Consider the following 16,854-nt stretch of genomic DNA (forward strand, 5'->3'; position numbering starts at 1 on the left):
GTGGTCCACCCCCAACTGTCCAGACAACATGTAGAGGTCCACCCCAACTGTCCAGACAACATGTAGTGGTCCACCCCAACTGTCCAGACAACATGTAGAGGTCACATTGAGAGAATTACGTAACAGGTTGAGATAATTAACGTAACAGGTTAGGAGAATTAACTTAAGGTTAGGAAAATAGTTCGGGTTAGATAAAATACAATATATGTACGTTTGGCTTCAATTTGACATGACCCTTCTAGACATGACGCTTCAGGCGCCGAAGGGAGAGAAAGGGGGAGGGAGGGGGAGCTGACAGCAAACCAGCAGAGGGGCGTATTAAAAAATCACTGGCAGCGCGCTGCGACAGAAAACAGCCTGTATAGCATGTCCATAGTATAGGAGTGTGGATTGACTGTGGTTTGGTTTACACCATTTGGACACGGTGAGGAACGGGACGCACTTGGAGCTTGGATTGGATAGCTGCTGGTTTTATGCTGCGCAGAACTCAGCCAAGAATTACCACCACCACGCCTATATTCGCCACTAATGGGCGGATAATGTTCGTGGTTGAAAAGGACAACTAATTCAAACTAGAAATTATTATTTTGGGGGGGGATCCACTTCTTGGCGGTTGGATGGTGTGCGAAAGGTAGCCACACTAGCAAGTTCACTCTCTACGCAAATTCAAAATTACAATTTTTGGATAGGGGATAGCCTATGTATTAATGCATGTATTAATGCAGGGATCATTTGTGTCCAAAGCATCAACCCAGGAGTGCTGCATACCACAGATGAGAGAGAAGGGAACGAGGTTTGATTCTGAAGCTGAGCCAAAGTATTCGTGTAAACAGTGGAGAATGCAGTGAGGAGAAACACGGGTCTGGAACTGGGCTGCACGTTTCTTGATCGTGGAGAGGACTGCACCTGGAGTGCAACAAGCAATGGCCTTACAGTTCTATAACATACTAAATTGTGCGCAAGACAATTATCCCGCTGTTATTTAAATATTTTCTCATGGGTAGTGTCATTCAGTCGCCCTGGCAGCATTTGGATAATTAACTTTGGAGATCCATGTCAACATAGGAGCATAGTTCAAGGGGATACCACAGGAAACCTTGCTGAATGGACATTTAACTTTGGTTTAACGTGATCCTTTTTACACAGCGAATCCGGACTCACTTTTTTGGCACATTTGAAGAACGCTCTCACCGAGGCTGGTCTGATGTAATTCAAAATAAACAAAATCAACCTAACCTGATCCCAAACACAAACTTTAGACAGATTGTATTTTATTACGTCCTACCCCCCCCCCCCTTTCCCATTAAAAGTGTACTTCTGAACCTCGAAGTGGCTCCGAAGTGGTGTTGTGACTCCTCGCCCGCAGCGGATCCGGAGCTTGGAGTGTCTGGAGCGGGAGGAGTTGGCGGCGGACCCCCTGTCACACAGCAGGGACCCAAGACGGGTAGGCTGAAAAAGATGGTTCGATTGGCGGCAGAACTGTTGTTGCTTTTAGGACTTCTACTTCTTACCTTACATATTACGGTGTTAAGGAGCAGCCCGCTGAATCAAGGGAATTTAACTTTGAGCCAGGATCAGCAGTATACAGTGATTGCAGAGGTGAGTGCTATTTAATTATTCTATTCTGTCGGAACCTGCAGTGCAGTTTACATTGCAGGGACTCTAGGCTATTGAGTTTGGGGTTTAGGGCTCAATATCAACATGGGGAATAAGCTTGTATTCTATGGGATCCACAGTCCTTTCCAGAAATGCTTCTGTAACACATTGGGTCTGAAATGGGAAGTGCAAAGGGTCTATTTAAATGACCACCGAGTTGGATATAACAGACATGATATATTATGGATGAACACATTCCCAGAGGGTCATTGAGGTTTGGGGTTTATGATATAAACCAAACTCAACTGGCTGATCGGATCCAGACCCAGAACGGTGTCAAAACGGACCACGGGTCCCAAAATAATATCTGTACAGTACCAGTCAAAAGTTTTAGAAAACCGACTCATTCAAGGGTTTTTCTTTATTTTTACTATTTTCTACATTGCAGAATAATATGTGTTATTTCATAGTGATGTATTCACTGTCACGTTCTGACCTTAGTTCCTTTTTTATGTCTTTGTGTTAGGTTGGTCAGGGCGTGAGTTGGGGTGGGTAGTCTATGTCTTTGTGTTAGGTTGGTCAGGGCGTGAGTTGGGGTGGGTAGTCTATGTCTTTGTGTTAGGTTGGTCAGGGCGTGAGTTGGGGTGGGTAGTCTATGTCTTTGTGTTAGGTTGGTCAGGGCGTGAGTTGGGGTGGGTAGTCTATGTCTTTGTGTTAGGTTGGTCAGGGTGTGAGTTGGGGTGGGTAGTCTAGGTTATTTTTTCTATGTTATATTTCTATGTGTTTGGCCTAGTATGGTTCTCAATCAGAGGCAGGTGTCGTTCGTTGTCTCTGATTGAGAATCATACTTAGGTAGCCTGTTTTCTCCATTTTGGTTGTGGGTGTTTAATTTATGTTGTGTCTGTTCACCTGGCACAACTGTTTCGTTTTCTCTTCGTTGTTATTTTGTGTAGTGTTTAGTTGTTCAATTGAAATATGACGAACATTTGCCACGCTGCATTTTGGTCCTCCTCTCCTTCCACCAACGAGAATCGTTACATTCACTCTTATTCTACAATGTAGAAAAGAGTAACAAATATAGAAAACCCCTTGAATGAGTAGGTGTTCTAAAACTTTTGATTGGTACTGTATATCTCTATTTTATTTTATTTTTTACTTGGTCGGACTGCATACAGTTTTCTGTCGTCATTCCTCATATGCTGGCCCTCACGCGGCTTGCAGTTTACAGCTTCGACCCCTGGTATCACAAAAACGCACACAAGACAAGGAAGAATGCGCAGAATTGCGGGAAATTATCTTTGAAAACGGTTTGATTTTCTCTCTGCCGACAAGAGGCGTTTGAACAGTTTGGGGTCACATGGGTTGCGAGGTGGGGGTTTGTTACGACAGCGGTAAATGACATTATCCATTCAGATCTCCTTCCACCTAGGAAATGTGTGGGACCAGACCTTCTCAAATAGCACTTGAGTACCCCTGATATACAGTATAAAGAGACAGTCTATCAGTCCATTCATAGAGCCTCAGTCCCCTGGGAGAGGCCGGGAGTAGGAGGTGAAATGGTACACACACACGATAGTCTCCCCTAGGAGAGGCTGGTAGTAAGAGGTGAAATGGTACACACACGATAGTCTCCCCTAGGAGAGGCTGGTAGTAAGAGGTGAAATGGTACACACACGATAGTCTCCCCTTGAAGAGGCTGGTAGTAAGAGGTGAAATGGTACACACACACACACACGATAGTCTCCCCTTGAAGAGGCTGGTAGTAAGAGGTGAAATGGAAGATGGAGAGAGGGGTCACATGGTCATAGTCCACTAACCTTCATCATAGTTGGGGATTCCATGCCTTAGCTGCAGGCACTACTCTTGTCATCACAGCCTCATCACAGTCACCATAGTCTCCTACTTGGGGATGGGGAGAGAGGTCAGGTCAGCGCTAGAGGTACCCACCCTTCCCACCACATCCCAATGGCCTGTAGCCGCAAGGAACACTCGGCTCTGATTGGCTTTCTGGTTTCACGTGACATTTCTAGTTAATACTTTACTATTTATAGTTAGCTTTCCAACAGAAGGGCTCTCTCTCTCCCACACATTTACACCGCACTGTTGCTGCCTTTACTTTAAAACCACTGTTATACTGCAGCTTTACAGGCTAAATAAAACCTCTCTTTTTGTCTCCCCATTTGAACTCAAATCCATCACATTTAATCCCCTTTGATGACTGGAAATGTGTCTGTTTGTTCAGGCTGACCCTTGTCTCCACCTGTTTTAACCAGGTCCGTATGATTTATTACCGTAGACATATTTAGGACTCCCCGTCATCAGAATCAATTGAACTGAATGGACCTGACCCTGTTCTAGAATTGGAATTATATCCATTCTAAAAATCAGTCATTCTAGTTCTATGGTTCGAGCTGCACATCTAAAATAGCCACAGTGCACAGGACAGAGGGCAGCTACTTTGATGAATCTCAAATATAAAATATATTTTGATTTGATTAACACTTTTTTTTTGGTTACTACATAATTCCATATGGTGTGTCCAAACCTTTGACTGGTACTGTATATAAATATCTTTTGAAAATACCATATTAGTACAGATGTGGGGTCTTAATTTGATCACTCTTTTATTGATTACAATTTTCCTGCACAGGAGGACATGCAATCTTTCCCTCAAGTATTTCCCTGTATTTAGCGCCATCCATCATTCCTTCAATTCTGACCAGTTTCCCCAGTCCCTGACGATGACAAACATCCCCACAGCATGATGTTCTCGGGGAGATGGGAGGTGTTGGGTTTACGCCAGACATTGTCGTTGATGGCCAAAAAGCTCAATTTTAGACTCATCTGACCAGAGTACCTTCATCCATATGTTTGTGGAGTTTCCTACATGCCTTTTTAGTGAACATCAAACGTGTTTGCTTATTTTTTCTTTAAGCAATAGCTTTTTTTCTGGCCACTCTTCTGTAAAGCCCTGCTCTGTGGAGTGTACCAGATCCACTTCTAGTAGAAACCACCAACTCTAATTAGTGTGGACAGAGCAGGGCCATAGTATTTTAGACAGAAATGAAACCATCAACAATTAAATAACACAGGACAGGACTAGGATAGAGAACCGATTGGGAATAGCCCTGTCACGGGTACTGGGCTCTGTGGGCTTTAGCTGATGTGTTGTGAGTAAAAAGGTGGCCTAGCTTTGGGGAGTGGGATCAATCTGATGTAGCTAAGTGGTCCTCTATAGTGGGTACAGAGGTAAAGATCTAAAGGGGGAGCCCAGGGGCCGTATTCACAAAGCGCTTCAGAGGATCTGTTAAATAGAATCTTATTCATTCTGTCAGAAATGATCTTAGATCATAATTTCTACTCTGAGACACTTCATACAGGCCCTGGTCTCTGTGGGGGGCCAGGTGTAGAGGTACAGACTGACCCCCATCCATCAAACAGGCACAGAAATGACAGGACAACTGAGAATAAGAGATATGGTTCTCTCTTTTGGTTTAAGGAAGGTTAAACTGATTGCCCTAAATAAATACAGTCAGCTCTAAAAGTATTGGGGACTATGACATATTTCTTGTTGTTTTGGCTCTGTATTTCAGCACTTTGGATTGGAAATGATATAATGACTGTAAGGTTAAATTTCAGACTGTCAGCTTTCATTTGAGGGTATTTCTATCCATATTGGGTGAACCATTTAGAAATGACAGCACTTTTTGTACAAAGTTCCCCCATTTTTAAGGGACCAAAAGTATTGGAACAAATTCACTTGTGTATTAAAGTAGTAAAAAGTGTAATATTTGCTCCCATAATCCTAGGACACAATGATTATGTCGTAGCACAGTATGCAGTCACTCCCCTCCCCACCTACATGTACAGATTACCTCTGCTAACCTGTACCCCCGCGCACCGACTCAGTACCAGCGCCCCCTGTATATAGTCTGGCTATTCTTATTGTGTTTTTATTTCCGTCTATTTGGTAAATATTTTCTTCTTGAACTGCACTGTTGGTTAGGGGCTTGTCAGTAAGCATTTCACGGTAACGTCTACACCTGTTGTATTTGCCGCAGTTTGGTTTGATTACATTCATTTTAATAGGATTCTTGAAATATTTGATTTTCACTGTGTGTTACAAATATGAGTTTACCTAAAATAAAGACTACATCAAGCTTGTGACTACACAACTATTTTAGTTGCATTTGCTGTGTTTCAGATTATTTTTTAGCCGAACAGAAATGAATGGTAAATAATGTATTGTGTCATTTTGGAGTCACTCTTATTGTAAATAAGAATATAATATGTTTCTAAACACTTCTACATTAACGTGGATGCTACCATGACTACAGATAATCCTGAATGAAGACATGAATAATGATGAGTGTGAAAGTTACTGACGCACAAATATCATAATACTCAAATATCTCTTTCTCTCTCTCTTTTCTCTCCCCCCATCTAGAATAATGTCAGAACAGAGAACAGTTTGGTAGCCCAGCAGGGTCCAGGGAAGTGGAGGGGATCAGAGCCCCAGTCAGCCCAGAGGCCTGCTGCCCTCCCCTGGGCCCCGAGTCAGGCTACCGGAGGCAGCCTGCAGAGAGACAGGCCTGGGGCCTTCCTCCTGGACCTCAGCAACTTCCCTGACCTCTCCAAGGCTGATATAAACCAACAGAACCCAAACATACAGGTAACACTGTCCCTCCTTGTAGACAGACCGGTAACACTGTCCCTCCTTGTAGACAGACAGGTAACACTGTCCCTCCTTGTAGACAGACAGGTAACACTGTCCCTCCTTGGTAACACTGTCCCTCCTTGGTAACACTGTCCCTCCTTGGTAACACTGTCCCTCCTTGTAGACAGACAGGTAACACTGTCCCTCCTTGGAAACAGACAGGTAACACTGTCCCTCCTTGTAGACAGACAGGTAACACTGTCCCTCCTTGTAGACAGACAGGTAACACTGTCCCTCCTTGTAGACCGACAGGTAACACTGTCCCTCCTTGTAGACAGACAGGTAACACTGTCCCTCCTTGTAGACAGACAGGTAACACTGTCCCTCCTTGTAGACAGACAGGTAACACTGTCCCTCCTTGTAGACAGACAGGTAACACTGTCCCTCCTTGGAGACAGACAGGTAACACTGTCCCTCCTTGGAGACAGACAGGTAACACTGTCCCTCCTTGGTAACACTGTCCCTCCTTGTAGACAGACAGGTAACACTGTCCCTCCTTGTAGACAGACAGGTAACACTGTCCCTCCTTGTAGACAGACAGGTAACACTGTCCCTCCTTGGTAACACTGTCCCTCCTTGTAGACAGACAGGTAACACTGTCCCTCCTTGTAGACAGACAGGTAACACTGTCCCTCCTTGTAGACAGACAGGTAACACTGTCCCTCCTTGTAGACAGACAGGTAACACTGTCCCTCCTTGTAGACAGACAGGTAACACTGTCCCTCCTTGTAGACAGACAGGTAACACTGTCCCTCCTTGGAGACAGACAGGTAACACTGTCCCTCCTTGGTAACACTGTCCCTCCTTGGTAACACTGTCCCTCCTTGTAGACAGACAGGTAACACTGTCCCTCCTTGTAGACAGACAGGTAACACTGTCCCTCCTTGTAGACAGACAGGTAACACTGTCCCTCCTTGGTAACACTGTCCCTCCTTGTAGACAGACAGGTAACACTGTCCCTCCTTGTAGACAGACAGGTAACACTGTCCCTCCTTGTAGACAGACAGGTAACACTGTCCCTAACACTGTTGGTAACACTGTCCCTCCTTGGTAACACTGTCCCTCCTTGTAGACAGACAGGTAACACTGTCCCTCCTTGGAAACAGACAGGTAACACTGTCCCTCCTTGTAGACAGACAGGTAACACTGTCCCTCCTTGTAGACAGACAGGTAACACTGTCCCTCCTTGTAGACCGACAGGTAACACTGTCCCTCCTTGTAGACAGACAGGTAACACTGTCCCTCCTTGTAGACAGACAGGTAACACTGTCCCTCCTTGGAGACAGACAGGTAACACTGTCCCTCCTTGGAGACAGACAGGTAACACTGTCCCTCCTTGCAGACAAACAGGTAACACTGTCCCTCCTTGGAAACAAACAGGTAACACTGTCCCTCCTTGCAGACAAACAGGTAACACTGTCCCTCCTTGCAGACAAACAGGTAACACTGTCCCTCCTTGCAGACAAACAGGTAACACTGTCCCTCCTTGCAGACAAACAGGTAACACTGTCCCTCCTTGCAGACAAACAGGTAACACTGTCCCTCCTTGCAGACAAACAGGTAACACTGTCCCTCCTTGTAGACAGAGGCAGGAAGAGCAAACAGGACGAGGCAGGAAGAGCAAACAGGACGAGGCAGGAAGAGCAAACAGGACGAGGCAGGAAGAGCAAACAGGACGAGGCAGGAAGAGCAAACAGGACGAGGCAGGAAGAGCAAACAGGAAGAGGCAGGAAGAGCAAACAGGACGAGGCAGGAAGAGCAAACAGGACGAGGCAGGAAGAGCAAACAGGACGAGGCAGGAAGAGCAAACAGGAAGAGGCAGGAAGAGCAAACAGGACGAGGCAGGAAGAGCAAACAGGACGAGGCAGGAAGAGCAAACAGGACGAGGCAGGAAGAGCAAACAGGAAGAGACAGGAAGAGGCAGGAAGAGCAAATAGGAAGAGGCAGGAAGAGGCAGGATACCCTGGTGGACATCACTACCCTTTCTCTCAACAATTCAATTAAATTCAAAGAGCTTTATTGGCATGGGAAATATATGTTTACATTGATAGTTAATGTACATAAAGGGAAAATAAATAAACATAAATATAAACTCAGCAAAAAAAGAAACGTCCCTTTTTCAGGACCCTGTCTTTCAAAGATAAATTGTAAAAATACAAATAACTTCACAGATGTTTATTAATTGAAGCATAAACAATTAATGAACATGCACCTGTGGAACGGTCGTTAACACACTAACAGCTTACAGACGGTAGGCAATTAAGGTCACAGTTATGAAAACTTAGGACACTAAAGAGACCTTTCTACTGACTCTGAAAAACACCAAAAGAAAGATGCCCAGGGTCCCTTCTCATCTGCGTGAACGTGCCTTAGGCATGCTGCAAGGAGGCATAAGGACTGCAGATGTGGCCAGGGCAATAAATTGCAATGTCCGTACTGTGAGACACCTAAGACAGCGCAACAGGGAGACAGGATGGACAGCTGATCGTCCTCGCAGTGGCAGACCACTTGTAACAACACCTGCACAGCATCGGTACATCCGAACATCACACCTGCGGGACAGGTACAGGATGGCAACAACAAATGCCCGAGTTACACCGGGAATGCACAATCCCCCCATTTTTAAAAATTATTTTATTTACCTTTTATTTAACTAGGCAAGTCAGTTAAGAACAAATTCTTATTTTCAATGACGGCCTAGGAACATTGGGTTAACTGCCTTGTTTAGGGGCAGAAAGACAGATTTGTACCTTGTCAGCTCGGGAATTTGAACTTGCAACCTTTCGGTTACTAGTCCAATGCTCTAACCACTAGGCTACCCTGCCGCCCCATCAGTGCTCAGGCTGTCCACAATAGGCTGTAAGGCAGGTCCTCACCAGACATCACCGGCAACATTGTCGCTGGACCAGACAGGACTGGCAAAAAGTGCTTTTCACTGACGAGTCGTGGTTTTTTACTGTTATATTGATGCTGTTGACCCGGATCACTGGTTGCTGCGGAAAAGGAGGAAGGTCAAAAGGGGGGTGAGTGTAACGGATGTGAAACGGCTAGCTTAGTTAGCGGTGCGCGCTAAATAGCGTTTCAATCGGTGACGTCACTTGCTCTGAGACCTTGAAGTGGTGGTTCCCCTTGCTCTGCGAGGGGTAACGATGCTTCGTGGGTGACTGTTGTTGATGTAAAAGTAACAGTATAACTTTAGACCATCCCCTCGCCCATACCCGGGCGCAAACCAGGGACCCTCTGCACACAACAACAGTCACCCCTCGAAGCATCGTTACCCATCGCTCCACAAAAGCCGCGGCTTTTAATGCAATAAAATGCAAATTAATAACTCCCCACTGTGCGTGTATATATATATATATATATATATATATATATGAAAAGAAAAATGTTGGTTCCATACATAACCTTTTTTGGTAAGAGTATACCATATGTAGGTCATATGGACTTAATCCACAACAATTCAGATGATTTTGGAGCTGCATAGGACTGAGGCCAAACCCATCTCTCCCGATCTTCCCCAACCAGCTCTCCAGACTTCCGAAGAAAAGGTATCATGCACCCTCCCATATAACGTTCTTGTCTTCCTTCACAACCATCACTCTGAGACCCAGGGCTGTAGCCTCACGGATTTGTTCCTCTGTCCACCACCGCCTTTAGTGGGGACACAACTGTCAGAATTTGAGGTTGTTTTCCTAGCTTCTTGAAGACTAAAACTAGCTAGCTAGCAAAAAATGCCAATATATCCTCCCCTCGCACAACGGATCGAAATGCTTCAAGTTGCTTTTATTTGAATGGAATTAAAATTAAGTTGTTTGTTATGTGGCAGTGTTGTTTGTTATGTGGCAGTGTTGTTTGTTATGTGGCAGTGTTGTTTGTTGCTATGTGGCAGTGTTGTTTGTTGCTATGTGGCAGTGTTGTTTGTTGCTATGTGGCAGTGTTGTTTGTTGCTATGTGGCAGTGTTGTTTGTTGCTATGTGGCAGTGTTGTTTGTTGCTATGTGGCAGTGTTGTTTGTTGCTATGTGGCAGTGTTGTGACGATCTCCTTTTCAGGAAGCTAGCTAGCCTAATTGACAAGGAAGCTAACCTCCCATTTTACCAGAGATACCAGACCAGTGAGTCACGAGGTACACTTGAAAACGAGGGGAATGAGCCAATGAGTCAGGACTATACCAAGCTTGTAGGCTCAGTGGGACTGCTCAGGGAGTTGACCTTTTTACTCTTGATTTGTATTTTATTCCTCAGAGTATCAAAACTAGACCAGACAGACTGTTTTGTGTCTGGAATGTAACAGGCTGGACAGACTGGTGTTTTGTGTTTGGAATAACAGGCTAGGCTAGGCTAGACAGACTGGTGTTTTGTGTTTTGTGTCTGGAATATAACTTCTCTAGGGTAGGGGGCAGTATTTTGAAATCCGGATGAAATGCGCACCCAGAGTAAACTGCCTGTTACTCAGGCCCGAAGCTAGGATATGCATATAATTAGTAGATTTGGATAGAAAACACTCAAGTTTCCACAACTGTTAAAATAATGTCTGTGAGTATAACAAAACGGATATGGTAGGCGAAAACCTGAGAAAAATCCAGTGGGATTTTTTTGGTGGGATTTTTTTATGTTTGTAGTTTTCCATAGACTGCCTATACAGATTCCAATGACTTAGGACTCAAATTGCAATTCCCATGGCTTCCACTAGATGTCAACAGTCTTTAGAAATTGTTTCAGGCTTGTATTCTGAAAATTGAGGGAGTAAGACCATTCTGAATGAGTGGACACTGCAGTGTCCCAGAGGTTTTTCATGCACGCGACTGAAAGCCTGCCTTGTTTTCCTTTTATATTGACGAAGCTTTTGTCCGGTTGAAATGTTATTGATTATTATGACTAAAAACAACCTAAGGATTGATTATAAACATCGTTTGACATGTTTCTACGAACTTTACTTTTCGGATTTTTCATCTGCCTGTTGTGACTGCCTTTGAGCCTGTGGATTACTAAACAAAACTGAGATTTTTGGATATAAAGAGGGACTTTATCGAACAAAATGAACATTTATTGAGTAATTGGGAGTCTTGTGAGTGCAACCATATGAAGATCATCAAAGGTAAGTGATTCATTTTATCGTTATTTCTGACTTTTGTGACTACTACTACTTTGGCTGGTAACTGTATGTAATGATTTGTCTGCTGGGCGCTGTCCTTAAATATTCGCATGGTTTGCTTTCGCTGTAAAGCCTTTTTGAAATCTGACACAGCGGTTGGATTAACAAGAAGTTAATCTTTAAACCGATGTATAACACTTGTATGTTTTATGAATTTGTAATATGAGTATATCTGTTTTTGAATTTGGCGCTCTGCAATTTCACTGGATGTTGGTCAGGTGGGACGCTACCATCCCACGTACCCTAGTGAGGATAACAGGCTGGATGGTAACACATGAGAAGTAAACAATGCATCAAATTCTTGACAATGTACAATTGTATCAAGACTGATTTCACGTCTAAATCAAGTCGCAGCATGCAATAAAAGTTATTTTTAATGTTAGATCTGAGAGAATGTTGTTGCCCTCCCAACAGACATACAGATACACTCCAGACAGACACACTTACCTTGGACCCTGCTCCTCCCTCTCCCTCTCCTTCCCCTCCTCTCCCTCCCCTCCAGGTGACCATAGAGGTGGTGGACGATCTAGAAGGGGCGGAGCATGAGAAAGGCCTGAAGAAGGAGAACAAACCAGGTTTGGCCGCTCCCAACTGGAGAAACTGGTGGCAAACCACCTCCTCTTCATCCTCCTCTTCTTCTTCGGTCTTGACCCCACGTCGACCCAAGGAGCAGGCTAGGGAGCAGCAGCCCACCTACAGAGGAGGAAGTGGCAGTAACACAGAGGATAGTAACTTCCTAAAACCACTAGGGGGCGCAGGAGGAGGACGTGCCAACAAGGTTCAGGCTGAATATGGTGAGTGTAGTGTGAGGGGGACTGACGGCAAGAGTACGTGTTTGTGTTTGTTAAGGGTTGTGTGTGTGTGTATATATGTGCATGTGTATTCTAAGCGTGTTTGACACAGAAAGCGGGTGTATGATTCAAGCCTTAAATCAAATTTATTTATATAGCCCTTCTTACATCAGCTGATATCTCAAAGTGCTCTACAGAAACCCAGCCTAAAACCCCAAACAGCAAGCAATGCAGATGTAGAGGCACGGTGGCTTGGAAAAACTCCCTTGAAAGGCCAGAACCTAGGAAGAAACCTAAAGAGTGCCGGGTAGAGAGGAACCAGGCTCTGAGGGGTGACCAGTCCTCTTCTGGCTGTGCCGGGTAGAGAGGAACCAGGCTATGAGGGGTGACCAGTCCTCTTCTGGCTGTGTCGGGTAGAGAGAAACCAGGCTATGAGGGGTGACCAGTCCTCTTCTGGCTGTGCCGGGTAGAGAGGAACCAGGCTATGAGGGGTGGCCAGTCCTCTTCTGGCTGTGCCGGATGGAGATTATAACAGAACATGGCCAAGATGTTCAAACGTTCATAGATGACCAGCAGGAGATTATAACAGAACATGGCCAAGATGTTCAAACGTTCATAGATGACCAGCAGGAGATTATAACAGAACATGGCCAATATGTTCAAACGTTCATAGATGACCAGCAGGGTCAAATGACCATCTTTAGTTTCATCAGATGGATTTGTCCACTGTGTGTGTGCGTGACAGATTAGACACCTCTCGAACATCAAAGTCCTCCGACAGGAACAGGGCCAAATCAGGATGCTTCCCAAATGGCACCCTATTCCCTATATAGTGCACTATACCCAGCTAGCACATATTGTTCTAAGAACCATATGTTTCTTAGAGCGTGGTTTGTCCTATGGTTATTTTGCATACAACCTTCCCACAACGTTCTGGAGAATGGTGCAGGATAGTTGTTCCAAAGCCAAGCATTCTCAGCACATTTTATTTTCTTAGCATTTCATTACTTTAACAGAAATGTTTCCTGAACGTTTGAACATAGTTCATTTCATTTCAATTTTGTTTCAATTTTGGTAATGGTCTAGGAACGTTCTCCAACTGGTTTGACATTGGGAATGTTCTTAAATAGTTCAGAGAACGTTAAGAAACGACTTTCTTCTGTGGGAATTTCAGTACTTCAGCGTTTCCTCAGGTTCTATTTAAAGTGATTTTCTCAAATTATTACGAGGATGTTAAAAAACACAAGAACACTATAGCAACTAGCATTGAAACATTCAGTCAAAGTTTTTAAGGAACCTAAAATTTCTGTTATCAGATTTTAAAATATGCTTTAGAACCAGATAAAATCACTAATTTGGTAACCAGTGGTGATAAAGGTTCTCAGAATCTCCCTGCAACCTAAAAATAAACATTCCCAGAACATTTAATAAATTGTCTGTTTTACCGGTCAGGAAACATATGGCTTCATTCCCACAACCAATGTGAAACCAAAATCATACATTCCCACAACTTCCAAGGAACCAATGTGCTAGCTGGGTACTTTTCTGGTCAAAAGAATTGCACTACATGGGAGAATAGCAGACCAGTTCATATCATTCTCAATAACAGTCTTTGTCACATTTCTCTCTCATTGCCCCCACCCCCACAGCTGGCCTGTTTGTTCTACATTTGATGGAAAAATTCGGGACCTGACTTTTCCCCATGGTTCGTACAGATCCATCGGGACACCTGGTAAATGTTGTCCACCAGCTCAATCTTCCAACATATGTTAAACAGGAATGCTGCAGAGCTATGGAAACAAGAGAAAGAGTCCGTTCATTCCTTTTATCCAGCCATATGGCTGTCAGGAATGAATGGGCAGGTTCATACATTGTTACATTCTTATTCAAACCCTAAGCCCGTGTTTACTGACTATTTAGGACTTATCAGGTCACAGGAACTCATGTTACTGACTATTTAGGACTTATCAGGTCACAGGAACTCATGTTACTGACTATTTAGGACTTATCAGGTCAAAGAATTTGTTCAAATTATTTAGGATGTTAAAAGGTCAAGAACACTGTAGCAACTAGCATTGAAACATTCAGTCAAAGTTTTTAAGGAACCTAAAATTTCTGTTATCTGAACATTGTAAAATCAGCAGGTAAGCTTTCAAGGAACCAGAGTAAAAGGTTCTGAATCTCACTCACCTAAAAATAAACATGAGCCAGAACATTTAATAAATTGTCTGTTTTACCAGTCAGGAAACATATGGTCGTTCATTTTGAGGTTGTGAGAACCTTTTACTTTGGTTCCTTGAAGGTTTTCCTGGGAGGTTTTTATTCATGGAAATTGTAGGTTATTATTTTTTTAATAACACTGCTAGTTTAGGTTAGCTCTTTGGAACGCCACCACACAGATAGGACCCTTTAATGAACTCTACCTACATGTGCTACCTCAACTAACCCGAGCCCCCGCACATTGACTCTATACCAGCACCCCCCTGTATACAGTTGAAGTCCATACAACCAGCCAAATAACACTTTAAACAGGAAGTTTTTCCTTTAGGTTAGTTAGAGAGGAGAAATTTAAGAATTTTCAGAATAATAGTATGGAACTATTTATTTCAGAATGAATGGGCAGGTTCATACATGTTTACATTCTTATTCAAACCCTAAGCCCGTGTTTACTGACTATTTAATTTGAACTCATGTTACTGATATTTGCTTTTAAAATGTTTAACTTGGGTCAATGACTATTTAGGACTTATCAGCTTTCCAGGAACTCATGTTGGGTGTATCTTTGGCCCATTCCTGTCACAGAGCAGTGACTGAGACAGACAGATTTGTAGGCCTCCTTGCTCACACAGCAGTTTAAGTTTGCCCAGAAATGTTCTATATTTTGAGGTCTGGAGCTTTTACTTTGGTTCACTCCAAGGTTTACCTTGACCATTTTGCCACAACTTTGGAAGTATGCTTGGGGTCATTGTCCATTTGGAAGACACCATTTAGGTTAGGCTTTAACTTCCTGACAGATAGGACACTTTGAATGAATATATCCACATACTTTCATGATGCCATCTATTTTGTGAAGTGCACCAGTCCCTCCTGCAGCAAAGCACCCCCACAACATGATGCTGCCACCCCCGTGCTTCATGGTTGAGATGTTGTTCTTCGGCTTGCCAGCCTCCCCCTTTATCCTCCAAACATAACGATTGTCATTATGGCCAAACAGTTCTCTGTTTGTTTCATCAGACCAGAGGACATTTCTCCAAAAAATACAATATTTGTCCCCATGTGAGGTTGCAAACCGTAGTCTGGCTTTTTTATGGTGGTTTTGGAGCAGTGGCTTCTTCCTTGCTGAGCGGCCTTTCAGGTTATGTCGATATAGGACTCGTTTTACTGTGGATATAGATACTTTTGTACCTGTTTCCTCCAGCATCTTCACAAGGTCCTTTGCTGTTGTTCTGCGATTGATTTGCACTTTTCGCACCAAAGTACGTTCATCTCTAGGAGAAAGAACACGTCTCCTTCCTGAGCGGTATGACGGCTGCGTGGTCTCATGGTGTTTATAGTTGTGTACTATTGTTTGTACAGATGAACTTGGTACCTTCAGGCGTTTGGAAATTGCTCCCAAGGATAAACCAGACTTGGAGGTCTCCAATCTTGACTGATTTCTTTAGATTTTCCTATGAAAATCAAGCAAAGAGGCACTGAGTGTTAAGTTAAGCCTTGAAATACATCCACAGGTACACCTCCAATTGACTCAAATTATGTAAATTAGCCTATTGGAAGCTTCTAAAGCCATGACATAATTTTCTAAAATTTTCCAAGCTGTTAAAAGGTTTTTTGTTTAAAGGCACAGTCAACTTAGTTAAACATCTGACCCACTGGAATTGTGATACAGTGAATTATACATTAAATAATCTGTCTGTAAACAATTGTTGGAAACATTACTTATGTCATGCACAAAAGTAGGTGTCCTAACCGACTTTACCAAGAAAATGGGTTGTAATTTAATGTTCCGACTTCAACTGTATATTGTTATTTCACTGCTGCTCTTTAATTACTCATTACTATTATCTCTTATTCTTATCTATTTTTTTAACCTTTCTAGCGCTAGCGGAACCCCTTGACAACATTCCGCTGAAAAGGCAACACGCGAAATTCAAAAATATTTTTTTGAAATATTTTTTTGAAATATGGAACAGCAAATGAAAGATAAACATCTTGTTAATCTACCCATCATGTCTGATTTCAAAAATGCTTTACAGCGAAAGCACAACATGTGATTATGTTAGGTCATAGCCAAGTCGAAAAATCACAGCCATTTTTCAATTTTTTCAATCAAATTAAATCATTTACCTTAGATCTTCGGATGTCCCAGTTAGACAGCAAATGTTCCATAAAGAATATTTTCATAGCCGAAATATCTCCGTTTCTTGTCCACGTTTTGTTGAGAAATCCACCGGAAATTGCGGTCATGACAACGCCGAAAAAAACTACAAATTAGATCCATAATATCGACAGAAACATGGCAAACAATTGGCTTTTCAGTAGGAGCGAGAGGAACAATGCTTTGTCTATTATGCACAAATCACCTGACCACTGACGCA

General features: G+C 43.3%; 1 protein-coding gene across 1 annotated transcript in view; it reads left to right on the plus strand.

Moving 5' to 3' along the window:
• The first annotated feature begins 1,360 nt into the window (after positions 1-1,360).
• LOC115125578 (isthmin-1-like) overlaps positions 1,361-16,854 on the plus strand; it is a 31,095-nt gene continuing 15,601 nt past the window's right edge. Inside the window, exons 1-3 of the mRNA XM_065002717.1 lie at positions 1,361-1,599; positions 6,044-6,268; positions 11,971-12,262. Of these exons, the coding sequence (XP_064858789.1) occupies positions 1,459-1,599; positions 6,044-6,268; positions 11,971-12,262 (658 nt within the window). The 5' untranslated portion in view covers positions 1,361-1,458. The remainder of the gene's footprint in view (positions 1,600-6,043; positions 6,269-11,970; positions 12,263-16,854) is intronic.

This window comes from Oncorhynchus nerka, linkage group LG16, assembly GCF_034236695.1.
Source record: "Oncorhynchus nerka isolate Pitt River linkage group LG16, Oner_Uvic_2.0, whole genome shotgun sequence".
NCBI classification, from domain to species: domain Eukaryota; kingdom Metazoa; phylum Chordata; class Actinopteri; order Salmoniformes; family Salmonidae; genus Oncorhynchus; species Oncorhynchus nerka.